At 57.6% G+C, this 18,235-nt stretch overlaps 1 protein-coding gene and 1 long non-coding RNA gene across 2 annotated transcripts; one reads left to right on the top strand and one right to left on the bottom strand.

Moving 5' to 3' along the window:
- Window positions 1-7,352: 7,352 nt before the first annotated feature.
- Window positions 7,353-14,082, bottom strand: PSMF1 (proteasome inhibitor subunit 1). The gene is made up of 7 exons (XM_063172402.1): window positions 13,933-14,082; window positions 12,733-12,885; window positions 12,113-12,195; window positions 11,361-11,537; window positions 10,531-10,584; window positions 8,524-8,682; window positions 7,353-8,405 (listed from the first exon to the last, which is right to left on the bottom strand). Exons 1-7 carry the CDS (start codon window positions 14,059-14,061, stop codon window positions 8,354-8,356), a joined length of 807 nt encoding a protein of 268 aa, XP_063028472.1. The 5' UTR covers window positions 14,062-14,082; the 3' UTR covers window positions 7,353-8,353.
- A 62-nt stretch (window positions 14,083-14,144) lies between these two features.
- LOC134426813 (uncharacterized) lies at window positions 14,145-16,177 on the top strand. Its single transcript, XR_010030049.1, has 3 exons — window positions 14,145-14,251; window positions 14,577-14,629; window positions 15,080-16,177. It is a non-coding gene; the product is annotated as an uncharacterized LOC134426813 (long non-coding RNA).
- The last annotated feature ends 2,058 nt before the right edge of the window (window positions 16,178-18,235 follow it).

The raw sequence follows: 18,235 nt of genomic DNA, 5'->3' as shown, positions 1-18,235 counted from the left end.
CGTGGCCTTTGCCAGTCTCCATCCTCAGGATCAGGAAGGATTTTGGGCTACCCTGAGGCCCCTTCAAAGGTCTGGGGTCCCCTCCAGCTCCCATCCAGCAATGGCACTGGGATCCTGGGGCAGCAGCAATGCCAGCAGGATGCATCCCTCCACCTCATCCCCTCACAGGTGGCCTCTCGAGCATTGCTGTGGGATTGGGGTGCAGGAGCAGCCCCCAGGCAGCACGGAGCCCTGACCCCATGGCAGGCTCAGCCTGTCCCTGTATGAAGGCAGGTGGGAGCCACAGCAGGAGTACCTCTGCTTCTGCCTCACAAATCCCCATCCTGGCCAGGCTCCTGGCCTTGGCATCCCTGGGTGCACGGGCAGCCCCAGGGCTTGGGTGCTCCAGGACAGAGGGCTTGACCACAGCTCTGCTCAGGAGCAAACTGGTGGCAGTTCTATCTTCCCAGGGAATTTGGCAATGGTGAGGCAGCAGATCTGCTCCTGCCCATCTGTTCACTGAGACATGCCTGCCTGCTCCAAATCCATCTTTTCCTGCTGATTTGGGACAATCTGTGTCCCATGACCTACTTGTCTCCAAGCATTTCTTGCCTTCCTGCGGAGTGGGTTGGTACTAAAGACTCTCTAAATGTAGTTAACGTGTCAGGATGCACTTACATTTATTTTTAATTCTGCTTCTTTCTTGGCCCACTTCTGGCTACATCTCCGGGGACACTGTGCTGGGAAGCCTCTGTGTTCCACAGAGTCACAAAGTCACGGAATGGTTTGGGTTGGAAGACACCTTAGAGATCATCTCATTCCAAGCCCCCTGCCATGGCAGCTCCATGCCCCTGCTGCAGCTCAGAGACTGAGAAGGTGCCATGTGTTGGTTTAGGGTGTTCCAGTCAGCCTCATGGATAGACACTGTGCCTGGATAGGTGCTGAGCCTGGATCGTGTTGCACCTGTCCAGCCCTCAGAAAACACCTCTTTATTTGTGTGGCATGCTCTAAAACTCTCTGACCTTTTTTAATCCATTTTAGCTGTACCTGACAGAGACTTCAGAGAAAATCCCTGCCCTGTCATGACACAGGTGGCAAGAAACTCCCATCTGATATCTTCACACAGAGCAGGGGCCAGACACTATGGGTAACACAGAGCCCAGTGTAGCTGCAGAGGAACACGCTGTGTGCAGGGACAGGGTTCAGGACACGATGGGGACAGGGTGCAGGGCACAAACATCATCCCTGCAGCCCCAGCACTGAGCTCACCCAGCACCTGCAGCACTGGGTGTGCTTTTGGATATACTGGAAACATGTGAAGGTGTTGAAGGGACTGGCAAAGTGATGGACAAACCTTCCCAGCAGCTGTCAGCAGCCCACCCGCTATTGCTGGGATTTATATCCACATCTCCAGGCACTGCTCCAAATGTGGAAATAGACCGCGTCGTACTAACAAACGAGGGAAAGTGTGTGGCTGCCAGCAGGTCGCTGCTGGGGCACGTGCCTGGCTCTGGTGCCAGGTCAGGGAGAAGAAAAGTGCAGGCACTGACATGAATGGTCTAGGAAAAATGGAATAAATAACGTGTGTGTGTGTATGTGTGTGTGTGTGTGTGTGTGTGCGTGTGTGTGTCTATAGGGGGGGCATTAAGCCCAGTGGGACTGTGGTGGGACCGCAGGGGTCAGGAGCTCCTCTGTCCCAGGCTGGGGCATGTCATACCTGGCCCAAACCCAGGTCAACCCCCACTTTCCCTGAGAATTTGGGGGCAGCCTGGGCAACGTCCATATGGGACCTCTCCCTGCTGTCTTTGGGGCTGGGGATGCTCGTGCTGCAAGCCCAGTGTCGCCAGCCCAGCTCCACCTCATGTCCCACAGGGGACTGCTGGTTGTGGAGGGCACGTCTTCCAGGCACACCCCACACAAAACCCACCGTGCTGCTCTGTGCTCTCCAGAGCCCCTCCCCACGCAGCCCCCGGGGTGCCCACGGAGGGTCCCGGCGCTGCCGAGGGGTGCGCAGAGGGGTCCCTGTCGCAGAGGGTCCGTGCACAGCGGGTACCGGTGTGCACCCGGGCGTGTGCATGCGAGTGCATGTGTGTGCCCCCCGTACGTGTGTGTGTGTGCGTGTGCGTGTGCGTGCGGCGGCCGTGCGCGACCGCAGCTCAGGGCACCCACCGCCCGCCCCGCGGCGGCACCGGCACCTGCCCGGGGAGCCGGGGAGGCGGCGGGGGTAGGCAGCCCGACGCGGGGGACCGGGAGGGGAAGCGGGGCAGCTCGGTGCGGGCATCGGCGGGGAGGGCAGACCGAGCGGAGAAGCGGGAGCGGAGCCCGGTGCGCGGAGCGGGGCCACAGCCCGGTGCGCGAGCGGGGAACGGGAGGGCAGACCCCGGCGGGAGAAGAGGGTCCGGTGAGGGGCAATTTAGTGGAGTCACAGGGACACAGGTCCCCACAGGGGGTTTCAGACGGATTCGGGAAGGTGGGTCGCGCGGTGGGAGCCTGGTTTGGGAAGGAGGAGAGCCAGGTGGGACGACCCGGTCCGGAGAGGCAGGTGAGGGTTCAGGGAAGGGGAGCACCCCGGTCCGGGGGTCGGTTCCGCGGAAGGGGGACAGTCCGGGCGGGGTCGCCGCTCCGAAGGTTGCCCGGTTCGGCTGAGCGGGATCCCAGGAGGAGGAGCAGCCCGGCTCGGAGACCTGCGGGGTGGGGCTGGTAGCCCGGCCACGGAAAGAGACTCCGGGGAGGGGAAGCATCCCGCCCTCGGGGTTCAACTCTGCTTTGGGGAAGCATCCCGGTTCGGGGACCCGCCTCCGACCCAGCGGAGCATCCCGTCCCGCTTCCACCGCTCACCTTCGGCCGCGCAGGCCGGCGGCGGTTCCATGGCGTCCCCGCGGGCGGCGGAGCTGCGGAGCCCGGACGAGGCGGCGGCGGCGGGTGCGGGGGCCGGTGCGGGCGCGGGGGGGCCGGTGCCGGCGGGCCCGGGGCTGGCTCTGGCGCTGGGCTGCGCTCTGGGCGGCGCGGCGCTGGTGGTGCTGGCGGGGGCCGTTCCGCGGGCGGCGCGGCCCGACCCCGCCGTGCCGGCGCGGCAGATGGAGCGGCTGGAGGCTCGGGCAGCCCGGCTCCGCGCCCGCCTCGACCGCTGCACCGTGGCCGGGCTGGCGCTGCTGGCCCTGGGCGGGCTCCTGCTCGCCGCCCTGCTGCTGGCCGCCGCCGCCGCCCGCCGCCGCGCCCGGGCCGCCCGCCGCACCGGGGGCACCTATGGCTCGGTGCGGCTGCGACTGCGGAGGCTGTCAGCTGAGGGGACGCGGGCGCTGCTCGAGAGCCAGCTGAGCCCCCCAGCCCAGCCCCCCGAGGGGCCCGGCTCCTAGCTGTGCGCACCCCAGGGACCCCCCGCCACTGGCAGAAACGGGGTCCCCCTGCTGCACTCCCGACACCGATACCATTGGGTGAAACTTTGCCTCCACCAGCCTTCAGCCACCGTTCCCACCTCCTTGAACCCTTCTTGAACGGTGCTCTGGCCCAACTGCACCGGACTGATGAGGCTTTGGGGTATTCCACCAGACTGCATGGCCCTGGCCCGGGTTGTTCCCCGCCACCAGCACTGGGACAGCATGGCCTTGGGACCTCCTGTCGCCTCCCCAGCACCTTCCTGGATGGGATTCTGCCACCAGCATCATGGCAGTGGCACAACCAAGGCAGCCATGGGATTTCTGTGCCATGGTCGGTTGCAGCCTGGGCTGGATGTGAGGCTGAGCTCCTTCCCACAGCCAGGACCTGACTGCTCTTCCCTACAGACCTGTTTCTGCCATCAGTGACCATTTTTAGCAATAGTTTCCTGTAAAACTCTGGCACAGCGCTGGTGCTTGCACTGCTCCGGGCAGAAGAGGAGGCAGCAAGCATGCCCACCACCTGTGGGGTGGGGTCCAGCCCTCTGCCCCCCCCAGCCCTCACAGCCCACCAGCTCCATTCCACACAGCAGGATGAAGGCCAGGACATGCCTGCACCGTGCCAAGCATCCCACTACCACCAGCAGCCCTGGAATGGCCTCTTCCAAACCCATGGTGCTCTGTACGGAGGAGAGTGGATGATTCTCAGTGCCTCGTGGTGGCTGTGTCCCACACTGAGCTGGCAGTGCTGCTGCTGGGATGTCCCCAGGCTGGCCTTTCTGCTGATTCAAGGCCATTGTCTGTGGTGTGAAGGCAAAATTGCATCTCGGGAATTAAACATGAAGCGTCATTAAAGCACAATGTTCTGTGGAAAGAGAAATGGGTATGAGCAGTGTGCTGGGAAAGGGAAATAATTATCCCACTGGAAAATGCAGACCCACAAAAGGTGCTGTTTATCATGAACTGCCACCAGTTTTCAATCCATCCCATAAGCTACTCACTTCAGACATTCTCAGGCAGGGACAAGTCCCTCCAGACAGCCTGACACAAAGAAAAGGGATTTTTACATTCACCAGTCACGCTCTGTACTTATTGTAAGATCTCAGGGAACAACTTTAAATCACCTCACACCTGCAATCCTGGCACCCAGGCACCTTTCCCTGGGATGAAACCACACTTGGAGTGAAATGGGTGGCTGTGCCCCACTGTCCCCAGAAAAACACTGCCTGTCCCCAACAGCCTTGGGACAAATGGCTTTAATTTGAGGGGCCAGATGAAGGGTCCAGGGAGAACACAGAGGGGTAAATGTCATTGTGGCTGTCACTGAGGAACTCTAGGGTGGAGGAGGGGGTGATGCTGTGGGAGGGAGGGAAGAGAGGGAAGAAAAAGGAAGAAGAGAAAAAAGGGAGAAAGGGGGAGCTCTGAGTCTTCCCAAGCAAGGCTCTGCCCTGAGAAGGCAGATGTCCCTCCTGCAACTCAGCACTGGCCCTGCATTTCTGGATTAGTAAAATAAACCCGTTAGATGGAGAAATCATCCTCATCCCTTTTTTGTTGCTTCAAATAAGATGGAAAGAGTGTTTTCAGGATGAAAAGCTGAGCCTGGTGAAGGTTACAGCTGTTAAGCACCTGCTGTATATGAGGACAAGGAATACTCCCATGGATTAGGCCATGAGGCTGCTCAAGAAACTGCAGGAAGGGGCTGTTATTGCTTTGTCAGCACATTGCTGGACTCTGCCTTGAGTCCCTGCAGGACTAGGGGAAGCCTCGACATATATAGAGATATATTTACATTGAACAAACCGTGAAGGAACAGCACCATTAAAGTAGATTCTGCACTGAGACCTCCACGGCTGGGATGTGATCTCGTACACAACCTCCCCCAGCCTGAGATGTAGGGTGGCTGTGGCAGAGAGACATGGAGCTGTCTGACCTGGCTGTCCCTTCATCACTCTGGCAGGCACTGGGAAAGAGGCACTAGCATGCGGTGCTTAATGTGCAGGGGAGTAGTAGGAAGCATTCCAAAATATTTCACAGTGCTGAGAAAAATCTGGCTGGGAAAGGCTGATGCTGTGCAGCCTGAGTGGAAGGAGGGTCAATGGCTCTCCAGTCCCACAGTGCTGGTGTTTTGGGGGTGTCTTTCTTTGTGCCAGGAGTTGAGCAAAGCAAGCAGGGAGGGTCCAGAGTGCCTTTCCCAGTTCCATATCATGGGGGCTGCTTTGTTTTCCTGCTGGGCCACACACACACACACGGCTTCCCTGTACCCAGGATCCAAGGATGCAGCACCGGCTGCAGGGTAATTAGCGACGCCGGGGGTTCTGCCATCCCATCGGGAGCAGGCAGGCAGGTGCTGTGGGCTGGGCGGGCTGGCAGATGGCCTGAAGGACTCTCTGGGGATCCTGAGCCATTACCAATAATCCAGTGCCTCTCTTCAAACGTGTAGTGGAAGTGCTGCGGCTGGAGGAGGGAGCTGAGCCTGTGCCAAGACCGCACACCCAGCCCCAGCCACTCCTCGCAGCCTCCCCATAAAAATTAACGCGGGGTGTGTTACTGTGCTCCCGTGCATGCTAATGTTTCCTGTGGCTGGGGGCACAAACAGCAGTGCTGGGGACAGGGACACGTGGCTCAGGGCCTGAACTGTCCCTCCTGCTGAAGGGAGACCTGGCCCTTGCATCCCCTGTGGAACAAACCCACAATGGGGGCAGCTGTCCCCCAGCCATTCTCAGGGAATGGGGTTTGTGCTGGCCACAAGCCCTACGGATGGAATACGGAATGTGCTTGGGATCACTGGTCCTCAGGAGCCACCTCTGCCACGCTCCAGCTCCTTTAGTGGCAACTGTGGGGACACTCTCCTGTTCCCACTGTCCTGTGACATGGAGAGGAGGATCCTTGTCTCGTTTTACTCATCCTTTCTGGAGAGTGGATGGCTCAGCCCTGGGAGCCCAGAGGCTCAGGCAAAGGCCTGCAGCAGACACTTGTCCCCTTTGGAACCCACTCCCCTCCTCTGCCACCTGTTTCCCAGCTGCACAACACCACGGAGCCGCCGGGGCCGGGCGCTGCAGACAAAAGCCGGTTCCTCGCCCTGCCGCAGCCTCTCCCCGCGCTGACTCGCTTTAATTAGCCCCATCAAAGCCGGCTGCGCCTCTCCCTCCTGGTAGGTCGCAGAACGTGATTAATTCAGGCACAGAAAACAGCCGCCCCCTGCAGAGAGGGCCTCTCGATGAGGCCAAAGCTGTTTCCTCTCCCCCATCCAGTCTTTCAACACCAGCAGCATCCCTCATTCAGTCTTTCTACCCCAGAAGCTCCCCAGTTGAGAGCTTCTTTCTCCTGGAAGGAAGCTGTGGATAGAGGGGACAAGAAAGAGCAGTGGCCTCACTGAGCCTGGGTCTCTCTCCATCCCTCCATGCTGCTCTGGTCATGGGCATTGCCCACAGCCCACCCGTGCGTCTGCAGCTGGGACTTCCCCCCAAAAACCTCTGGGTAATGCAGTGGGTCTGGGCTCAGAACCAGCCCCTCCACGAATGGGGATCCATGCATGAGCCCTGGGGAGATGCAGGAGTTGCTCCAATTCCTCCCAGCACCAGATTTCTCCAGCTGGTCTTCCTTGCTCCCACGTGTGCAGGGCCCAGGGTGGCACACACACCATAACACAGCTTTATTAACTGCATTTGTAGGCAAAGAGGTTTTAAAAGGAAAAAGCCTTTTGGGAAAAGAGATAGATGGGGGGATCCCTTCCCCCTTTATATTTCTGCCAACGCAGCTGTGTGCAGTGTTCCAACAGCACTCAATGCCCCGGAGAGGCAATTACTGCAGGAGCAGGGCTGGGCTGCTCTCCACTTCATTTTCCTAATACAGTTACATCCTCTTGGAAAAGCGCTGCTGCTCAGGGGAAGGTACAAAGCAAATTCCCAATGTGAATCCTCTGCCTTGGGGAGGGCTCTGGGGCTTCCCTTTGCACAGTAGGGAACAGAGGGGCCACCCCAGTATGCACCAGCACAACACTGTTGTCAGGTTTTTATTTCAGTCTTATGAACATTCTTCCAAGAGATCAGACATGAGAAGAAAAACAGTTTGAGCCCCTGACGGGAAAGATGAGCTGCAGGCCCAAATCAACTGAGCTGGGGAATCTCTGGGGAAGGGAGGCTTCTAGAGAGCTCAGGAGCCTAAGCCAAGCAGATCTCACCCATCCACCCCAATCCAGGCAGAGCCACACAAAACAACACTGGCAGTAGGAAAACATGTTTGAGAAACCTCTTTTGCACAGCTCCCTCCCTCTTACTCCAGATCCATGTAGTGCACAGTGGGCACCCCTCACCACACTGCCTGCAGGGCTTCACAGACACCCCAGGGATGAAAAACACCATGGCTTCAGGGAAGAGAGGGGGCAAGGTGAGCCAGGAATTCAATCTATGTCTCTTCTCATGCACATCAAAGGCTTTTCTGGTGCTGCTCTTCAAAGCCAGCAAGCACAGCTGTAATCCCAGCTGCTGCTGGGGGTCTGCCCATGGAGACCCTGTGGGTTGGGCTTTCCAGCCCTTCAATAAGTGCCTTGCTCAGATTCAGAGTAAGAGAGAACCCTACTCTGTGGGGAGCCTACTCCAACTGTCCCCTTCAGGAGGTTGCTGTGGTTTCCTGCAGAGGAGCAGCAAGGAGCCAAGCTCCCTTCTCACACCCACCACTTGTGGGACCCCAGCAGCAAGCTCTGCCACCCCACAGAAGCAGAGAAATCCCACAGCACCCAGGCTGTTCCCAGAGAGCCACACCCCACACTCCCACCTTGCTGGGTGCAAACAGCTCCCTCAGAGGAGCAGAGAAAGAAATGACCTACTACTGCCTCCTCTTCCATTCTGCAAACAGGGAAGCCTTTATAGCTGATGGGACACAAGGCAATGTGGCCCAAAACGGAGGAAAGGAAAACGCTGCTGGAAAGATCACAGGAGTGACGAGGCAAAGTGCCCCTGCTTCCCAGAAAACTTGTGCATGAGCAGCCACGTGGGGACTCCTCACATGAACATGTCATCGTAGCCTGGAGGAGGAAGGTGGTCAGGATCCGGCCTGGAAAGAAATTCAGAGCAAACAGAAGTGAGCGCTCAGGCCTGCAGCAACAGGGATGAGCTGGGCTCCAGCGGCAGGCTGGGAGCAGGCTGGAATACCAGCAGGGCCAAGGACCTACCCGGATCGCCCAACTCCTACGGGGCCAAAGGGGTCAAATCTGGCGCCTGGTGGAACAGCTCCTGGGGGAAGCCGCCCTGGGATGCCCGAGGATGGGTCAATGCCAGGATGCGGGATGCCAGAGCGGAGAGGATCCACAATCATTCCCCCACCCCGACCTCTGGAGAGAGAAAAGGCAGAGAATGAGATGAGATGGGCACTGGAGAGAACTGAAGAAATGCTGAGCATGGGAACATGGGTTAACCTGACACATGGCATGTGGGAAGGAAAGCTCCCAAGACCAGCCAGTGAAGCAGCCCATGGCAGGAAGACAGAGAGCCCTGCAGAGAATCCCAGAATTGTTTGGGTAGGAGGGGACCTCAAAACTAATTTAATTCCAGCTCCCAGCCACAGGCAGGGATATCTTCCACTAGACCAAGTTGTCCCAGGCCCCATCCAATCTTGAATACCCCTAGTGCTGGGGCAGCTACAGCTTCTCTGGATAACCAGAGGTCTGGGGTCTCATCATCCTCAAAGCGAAGAATTTCTTCCCAAAATCCAATCTAATTTGGCCTATTGTCAGTGGGAACCATTCTCCTTTGTTCTGTCACTTCAAGAGCTTGTCTAAAGTCCCTCTCTAGCTCTCTTGGGACTCCCTCTGGGCACTGTAAGGGCTCTAAGGTGTCCCTGAAGCCTTCTCATCTCCAGGCTGAACAGCCTCAGCTCTCTCAGCCCATCTCCACAACAGAGGTGCTGGCTGTTCCCTCAAGAAGCAGCAGACCTGCCTGCCCTCTCTGCAGACCCACATTCCATCCCTGCTTCCCATCCTGCCCTGGCAGTGTTGCAAGAGCCAGCTGGCTTCCCACAAGCCTTTCCAGAGAACTGCCTGGAAGTCATTTGCTGGCCACGGCGGCTCCTCGGAGCTGCCCCATGCTGCGAGCGCCATTCCACACGGTCGGCTTTGTGCAAATGCGGCTGCAGCCTCCGGACACCGCTGCTGCCATCGTACAAGTCATTAACAACCGTGCTAATGAGTTCCATTAGGCCAGAACAGCTGCCCAAAGTGCCCCGGGACAGCCAGGTCCCATGAGCATATTCCAAGGAGTCTGGGTCTCCAGTCCCGGCACTGGCAGGTGTCAGCACGCAAATCTGCTTCCATTTACCATCTTTTTTTGTCATTTACAGAGAAAATCTCTGATGAAGCGCTGGAGGCAGCAAGAGAAACAGGGACACCCTTCCCTCAAAATGAATCCCCTCTCCTGGTGCAATCAGGTTTCCTTCCAGTTCCCCCAGCTCCAGGCTTCTCTTTCCAGCTGAGCAGGGACATTTTTAGCTGTCCCTTTCTAGCCAAACCCATGGAGAAACAAGTCTTGCAAGAGGGGAAAAAATGCCATCCCCACAGGAGAGTGGTTCCAAAGAGGAGTCTCCTCTGGGCTGCAGGACACTCCACAACGACACCACAAGCTGGTTATTGTCTGACTCTGTGCTTTTAACTAGAGTGGAAGATGACAGGTTCTCCTTGCCTCACCAAACCAAATATCAAGGATATATCTATGAAGCTCAGTCTCCCAGACAGCCCTGCCTCTGCCCAGGCTTTCTCCAAGTGCCTCAGACAGCCGGAGGGAGGCTTGAAACAGGACTTGAGAATCTGTGAACTCGGCTTTCAGCCTCCCCTTCTGCAGACTGCTGGGCTGGAGACACAGCAGCTGGTAACGGTTTAAATTAGAGGCTTACATTCACTTAACGACGTATTCAGCTTTGATTTACTGCAGGAATTACTGTGTGTTAAATGAATACAAGCTGATTATTAAACAGACACAGATTGCAACCTATCATCTATGCAAGAGACGGGATCTTATTACGACATTAGAACCATATTGAGCTTTAGCAACTGTCAATTGGTCCCTCACAATTTGCACTGAGCAACTGCCCCCACTCAGAGACACTTGGCTGGATATGTTTTGGTGGTCTCCAACTACCCCACATCCCCCAAAGGCAGACCAGGGTGTGCTTCAAGAGCCATACTCACCCAAAAGGGTCCAGGTCTTCTCCACCAACAGCAAAGGGACTCAAGGGGGAAGGCCTGAAACGTGGGACACAGAAAAATGTTCACGAAGAGCAGAGAGGCTGCATGCAGCTGTGCCCACGGGTGCTCTCCCATGGCAAACAGTGCAATACCTGGAGGGCCCTGGGATCTGTGGGGCCCTACAGTACGGGGCTGCCATTGGGAGCATTCCCTGCTCCAGGGTGCTGCTGGATGAGGACACTGATGTGTGTGGCAGCAGCTTGCTGAGATAAAGGGAGCCCTGTTGTTCCCCCTGCTGTTCCCACTGCTTGGAGCAGGAGCTGTCCACGTATATCAGGAGTTTTCATCTCAGGGAATCCCTAAGCAGTGCTGGGCTAGGCCCGGCTCTCCAGCATGTCCCAGACAGAGACATAATCCCACTTCAAGAGTGTGGGGACACTGGTGCTGGGTGCACCTCTGGTGTCCCTCCCAGAAGCTGCTCCGCCACACAATGGCACTGTCCTTCCCACTGGTGTCCTTGCTCTGCCAGCCCCAATGGTCCCTCAGCCAGCAGGAGCAGAGCCACTGTCCTTCACCCCACACCTCACCTCCCAGCCCCTGCCTGTTCCTTCCTGGGTCTGTCAGTCCAACACGCAGCTGCAGAGCAGCCCATCCCTCTCCAACAACCAAATCAAACCCAAGTGTCCAGGCTGATCCAGCTGGGGAAGGTCTGGATCCTTTTCACTCCCCATCCCACATGTGCAAGATAGGGACCTGATGTGTAGTTTGGGGAGCAGTGCCAGGGCCACATCCCCTCTATCAGGGGGCTCTCAGCAGGCACACTCTCTCCTCACCTGTGTGGGGCCCTTGCGCCCATGGGCTGCCGGGGAGGGAGCCGGAGCGGGTTCTCATCCCAGGGCACATCCTCTTTGGGCTCAGGCTCCTTTCTGCCCTTTCCTGCAGGGGGCCCGAGGGGAACAATGATGCCTGAAGTGATTCTTGTCCTCAGCTCCTCGGTGTTCTTGTACACCCTGCAGCAAGGAGAGGGAAGGCAGTGGGGTGGGGTGGCCATGGCACCAGCACATGGGGTGCTGAACAAACTGCAACAGGCACGGGGAGGGGACAGACAAACCCAAAGTGTCCCCGGCACAAAACATGTCCCCCACTGGCAGCACAGAGGGTAACAACACACAAGGGTACCATTTACCATTTACCCCATTTCAGTGCCACCCAGCCACTCCCTTCTGCTCCAACCCAACCAGTCTGCTCTGCAGGAAAGCACATGACACTGCGAATGTGGCTGAAGCTGTCACATTCCTGGGCAGTGTCCACCCAGCACAATGCTCTGGAAATAAATGTGCTGGCCTGGCCTGTTCCCAGGTGGGGTGGCCTTCCCCTGGGCTCCAACCCATGATCCCACTGTCCTCTACATCTCTCGTGCCAGTGCAGAGGAAGGCAGGGAACAGAGTTCTGGCTGCATTTCAGGGCTGGCCTGGTTATGAACTGGGGAGTAAGTCCTCCAGCTCGTCCCAACCTGATTTCTGCCCCCATCTCCATGCCAGTAAGAAATCTGCTCCTGCAGAAAACACCAGGAAACTGAAATTACTTGTGGAAATCGTCCAGGTGCTCTGAGTTGATGTAGTCAGCCACTGCCAAGGTCACATCTGCGACCTTCTGAGATCTGCGATCCTGGAAAAGCACAGGTAAAGCAGAGTGAGCAGCCTGGCAGAGCTGGGAATGAGGGACACAGAAGGTACAACAACAGCCCCAGGCTTGGGATACAAGGAATGGGGGTCTACCTGCTTTCCACCATATCCCTGTGCTGTGCCTGAATCCCCAGGAGCAAACCCCAATGTACAGCAAGATTTTCCCTGCTCCCCCTCCCCAGTTCAGGCTGCAAAGGGGGGAACACTGAGCAAAGCCATCCAGAGCAGCTGCTTGTTGGGGGCTGCAGAGAAGTCCTGAGCTGGGAAAGGGACAGAAGCAGGGCAGCTCCTGCGCTGGACTGTTCAAGGCCAACTGTCCCACTGCCCTGACACAGCCAGGGTTTGACCAGCTTCATGCTGGGCCACATCTGACACAAAAACACCCCCTGGGTCTGCCCTATCCTGAGGAACAAACACACTTTCCAGGCAGAATAAGCAAAAGCCAACATTTATTAAACTGTCCCTGGTGCTCTTTTCAGCCAAAGGACTTCAAACCCACAGGGACCACATATGTGCTCACCATGACATTGAGGATCATGCTGTCCTCCACCATGATGGCCTTCAGCAGCAGCTCATAGGCATCATCCATGGACTTGTAGCGCAGTGTGTACACCTCCTTGTTGGCTTCCCAGCCAGCAGGCAACAGCTCTGACTTCCTTTCATCAGGACCTGGCTGCAATGGAACAGATGGGCTGCTGAGACCCTGCCCAGGAGCCCAGCACGACCTCCTAGGGCTGGGAGTCTTGTCTTGGCTGCACAGGGAAATACAGGAGGGAAATGAGGTCTCTGGGAGGGGATCCCTCAATGCCTTCCAGGTTTTGACAGGACAAACAGGGATTTCCTACAGGCTGGCCCTGTATGATTGCCAGCCTCCCACAGCATCCCTGCACTGGAAGAGGAGGACATGACCAGCAGGAGGAGGTCACAAATACCCACACAGGAGACAATGTTCTTTGCTGTCAGACACCTTTCACCTCCGCAGCATGATACAGAGCTGTCTGGGGCATGAGGGAAGGCTGTCATTATGTCTGTCCCAGTCCCATATCAGTGTTTCTCAGGGGCCCTGCCCTACACAGTCCCCTCCTATGGTACTGGGGAGAGTACTCTGCTGTGACAGTGCCCTGCACTCCCCATTACCCTCCAACGCCACATCAGGCACTCTCCCAACACCCATCAGGATCCCAATTCACTAAACCCCCATCTTAGCACTGGGTCCAGAATTAGACTGCCCCACCCTTTGATATTGCCCCAGTACATTTCCTCCTCAGCACTGGACTGGACACCTCCCTTTTCTTACAGACTTCTGCCTCACCACTAAGCTCCATCTTAGCACTATACTAACTCGCTTCCCGGAGTTATCAACACCAACATCAGGATCTCCTGTCCTGCGACATCCCCCAGCATCAGGACCCTCGGTGCCCCCAGTACTGGGATCCTCTCAACACCACCACTATCCCAAGAGTGGGCCCCCCCTACAGCACCGGGACCCCCCAACACCAGGACACCCCCGCCCCGCAGCCCTCCAGAGGCAGTACTGAGGCCCCTCGACTCCGCACCGGCCCGGGTGCCCCCAACACAGCCGGCGCCGCCCAGTTCCCCTGGCCCAGGCAGCGGTCGCCCGGCTCGACCGCACGGCGCCGGCGAGCGGCGCTAGGAAAGGCCGAGGCTTCACCGCGGCCTACTAGGCCCCTGCGGCGGCGCACCGCGGCTCGGGCCGTACCTGGTCGCCGGCACCCAGGCAGCGGTAGCCGTGCCGAATCAGCTCCCAGTGGATGCCGCAGACCAGAGCGTCCTGCGGACGGGAGATGGCGGGCCTTGCCCAGGCGTACAGCGGCTCCAAACCGGCCATGGCTGCGGCGGCCGGGGCGGAGCCGGGCCCGCACCGCCCCTCGCTAGAGGGCCCCCGTCCGCTGCGCTGGGCCCGAGCCGCCGCCTGCGGCCGCGGGGCTGCTGCCTGTGCTGTTGTGCTCGGCTCTGCTGACGCTCTTCGAGTTCTGGAGTCGGTTTCGGGCCCCCCAGGACAAGAAGGACATTGAGGGGTTGGAGCAGAGAAAGGAATGGAGCTGGGGAAGGGGCTGGAGCACCAGGAGCACATGGGGAGCTGGGGGGACTCAACCTGGAGAAAGGGAGGTTCAGGGGGGTTCCCTCTACAGCTCCCTGACCGGAGGGTGCAGCCTGGTGGAGGTCAGGCTCTGCTCCCAGGGAACAGAGATACGACAAGAGGAAACGGCCTCACGTTGTACCAGCGGAGGTTTACGTTGGATATTAGGGAAAAATTCTTTGCCAGAAGGGTTATTGGTGGGCTTGGTTGTGCTGGGGCAATAGTTGGACTCAGTGATCTAACTGGGCTTTTCTACCCTAAAGGATTCCATGATCCTGTGAAGGATGTCTGCCCAGCACCATCCAGCAACCTCCAGGTTAGTCACTCTGAGCCTCCTTCCCTGCTCCTGGCTCTTTCTTGTCATCAGAAAAGCATTTAAGCATTTGAGTTCATGCTGGGTCTGCTTGTTCTGCTGTAGCAAGCCTTCATGCTGACACCAAAGGGATCAAAGCACCAAAAAGCCATTGATGGGTTTATTTCATCCCTTCCATAACTCCTTGTCTGGGTCACAGTGCTTATGACACCTAAATTCTATTAAATTTGCCATTGAAAGGCATTCAGGGGCTTTTTTTTCCTTGCCCCTGGGCCAGAGCCAGTGTCCTCAGTGTGGCTGGCAGGAGGCTGGGGCTCGGGACAAAGCCAGGGAACACCATCATCTGCTGCTTTCCTAATCTGAGCTTCAGGTCCTTGGGGGATGCTCATCTTGACTTCATTATGCGTCAATTAATTAACTCGCACTGCTCGCTCTTTCCATTTCCCTCTCAAGAAGTCACTGAGGCTGAACAACCGACCACAGCCTGGCAGGTCCCATGGGAATCACTACCAGGAGACACCACACCTCCTGCCATACTTTGTCACTCCTTTCATCAGGGAAGACAGCTGGACTCATCAGGAAAGCTGCTGTGGATTTTCCACCGGGCCGGGATTTCAGCACAGGAGCTCCCTGAGAGAGGCATTGGATGGGGATGAGTTGGGAGCAGCAGGAAATGCCTCAGCCACAGCTTCTTCATCACTCAGATGTGATTCAGAGCAGCAACAGCAGCATTTCCACCCCGTGGCTCGGCTCACTCCTGGGCAGCAGCCGCGGTTTCAGGCTTTGATGACATCCACATTTCACTTTCCCAGCACAGCCCGGCCCTGGGTGGGCCAGGAGCTACCAGTGACTCCATTTAAATGCCTAGTTCTGAGGCAGAGTTTGAAATCATAGATCTCCCTCCAGAAACCTGATCTGGAGTCCTGTATCTCACTGCTGCTATTGGACTCCCTCTATGTTCCTGCAGGGCTGCAGCACAGGTTCCTGCAGGTGCAGGAGCACAGGGTATTTAGGATCAGTCGGTCTCAGCAGGATCACACCAAAGCTCTGCTGAGTGCTTGCTGAGCTTTTCATTTCCCATCCAAATTTCTGCCATCCCTGTTCACCCACCATCCACTCCCCACCCTCTCACCCCTCACTAACTGCTCCCGCCCAGCCCTCAGCTTGTCCTCCTGTGGTCTCGCCTCCATGTTCATCCTTGATTTATTTTCCCTCACTGTGTTGTATCAGCTGCCCCGGACACTCTTGGAAAGAGACTTTTGGTGCCAAGTCTCCCTCAGCCCGATTAGCCTCTCCATGGGCACAGCAGTGAGGAATGCAGGATGGCTCCATGCATCCCCTCACCACGGGACCCTCCTGGGAGCCAGGGCCCTGCCATACCTGAGCTGTGGCCCTGGGGCTGACTGCTGGTACATCAAAGCTGTTATTCCAGCACTCACGGTGCCATGCTGGCCCACATTGCCTGACTCCCCGTTGTCTCCTTCCTCTGCTCCCGTGCTTCACTCACGCCATGGCACAGTGATGATGAAAACCACTGGCCACATGAAAGCAGCCCCCTAATGTGAGTTAGGGGCCTGCAAACTGCGTGGGAGGTACCGAGAGCCCGGCCCCGGCTGGAATCAACAGCCAAGTCACTGAGGAGGTGATGAGGATTGCAGAGCTGGCAGAGTTGTGCTGCAAGGCGAGTGTGTCAGGCCGGCTGCTGGGCACGCTGGTGCCATTGTCAGAGCAGCCATGTCCTTTTTGTGACTGCTGGAGCCTGGCTGGGAGCAGGAGCAATCCTGTGAGAGCTGAGCAAAGCACTCAGAGCAGCCCGTGCCCCGATGCCTCGCACGTGTTCATGACGATTCACGCCCAGCTCTTGCACCAAGGAAGCTGCCCTTGGCCATTTTCCTCCCTCTTTCACCCAGGAACACGATCTGTGGAGATGTTGCTCCCTGACAGAGCGTGGCTAGGGGTGATGTCCCAGGGGAGGCAGTAGCTGGAGCTGTCCCAGCTGGATGGCGGTGCTTGGAGCAGGTAAAAGGCTACATCAGCCGGGGTCACCTCCGTCACACAAACCGCAGCCTCCCCTGACCTTCATACTTTCCCACTGCCTCACTGCTCCCTTTGCATGCGCCCACTGTGGTGTCGTAACGAGCAGAAGAGGAAACAGATTTCCCAACCGCCCGCCCCGCTGGCAGCCCATGAGCCCTCTGTGCTGGGAAGGGCAGCCAGCACGGCCAGGGCAGCTGGCTCACCCCTGGGCTGTGCTCTGCGTGCCGGGTATGACCCAGAGTCTCACAGGAGAAGGCAGGCAGGGGCCGTGGATAATCCCTAACTGATGTTCAGGTGTTGCAGGCTGCTGCTTCCCTCGAGGTCAGCTTCCTGCTGCTCCTCTCCCATGGATGGGAAAGCCCCCCATTCATCACTCAGGGTGATGGATGGCACTGCCATGTTTTCTGTCAGAATCCCTGTCCTGGTCCATGCAGGCAGCAGTTTCCTAGCACACGGTGGGAGGGAAAGGTTGGATCCTCTGCTGCATAGCAGAGAGAGCCAGCAGCACTGGAGTAGCTCCTCCACAATCTGCTCAGTGCCTCAGGGCTTACTGGCTCAGAAGGAGGCACCTGATTGTGACTAAAATTACCAGTGCCAAGGGATGTGGACCGGGGCAGGGGTTCCTGGAACGGGCTTTTCCCCTCACTGCCATCACTGCCTTGAGAGGGGAGGTAGTCACTCCGTGAAAATTTGGCCTCTCCTTCATTTCTCCTAAATTGAATTCCAGGGAAAGATGACACTGAGGCAGGAGAAAGGGGTTTTTTCTCCGGGGAAGAAATGCAAACCACATGCAGGCAGGCTCGGGCAGGAGGAGGGACTGGGGCTGCGAGAGCCGGCGCTCAGCAGCGAGGCCGAGCTAAAGTCAGTCAGTGCTTCAGGACTCTGAACACGCCTGAGTGCTGCGCTTCGAGCAGGCATGATCCCTGTCAGAGAGAGGCTGCCAGTAGGGTTTGAAAATAATTAGGAAACCCAGAACCCCAGTGCTTCCCAGAAAAGCCTGTTAGCTCTGCGGTGGAAACCTTGCTTGCAGGGAGTGCATCGCACAAACAGAGTCATGACTCATCAACTGGATGGAGCTAAACTCCATTTTTCGAAGGTCAACATGCTCAAGTCCTAATGAGCTTTACCCTTGATAGGGCTCCTATGCTCCTGTTGTTGACCTGAATTACTGGGATGCCCAGTAATGGATGATGGTTTCAGGGGATGTATTTCATCCAGAGACACCAAGATCTTCCAAGAGGGCAGTGATGATGGGGAAACTGAGGCACAGAGAGTTCAGACCACCAGTCCACTGCCTCCAGCCAGAGCCTGCACCCCACCAGCCCCATCCCTGCAGCCTGGGTGGACACTGCCAGCCCCCGCTCTTGGGGGATCTCAGCTGTGAATCCGAGCGGTCCAGGACAGCCTTGAAGGAACAAAACAAGACAATCAATCACCCTTGCTTCATCCCGCCCCAGTCTGCATTGTGCGGAGCCTCAGGGACTCCACATCAAAGCAGGAGCAGCTGGCTGCCGGGGTGTCCCAAGCTGGCTGCCGGGGTGTCCCAGCCCCAGACGGGCAGCGCCCTGCCCA

This window comes from Melospiza melodia, chromosome 19, assembly GCF_035770615.1.
Source record: "Melospiza melodia melodia isolate bMelMel2 chromosome 19, bMelMel2.pri, whole genome shotgun sequence".
Taxonomy (NCBI): domain Eukaryota; kingdom Metazoa; phylum Chordata; class Aves; order Passeriformes; family Passerellidae; genus Melospiza; species Melospiza melodia.
The sequence above is the reverse complement of the archived record's forward strand: the minus strand, read 5'-3'. Positions and strand labels throughout refer to the sequence as shown.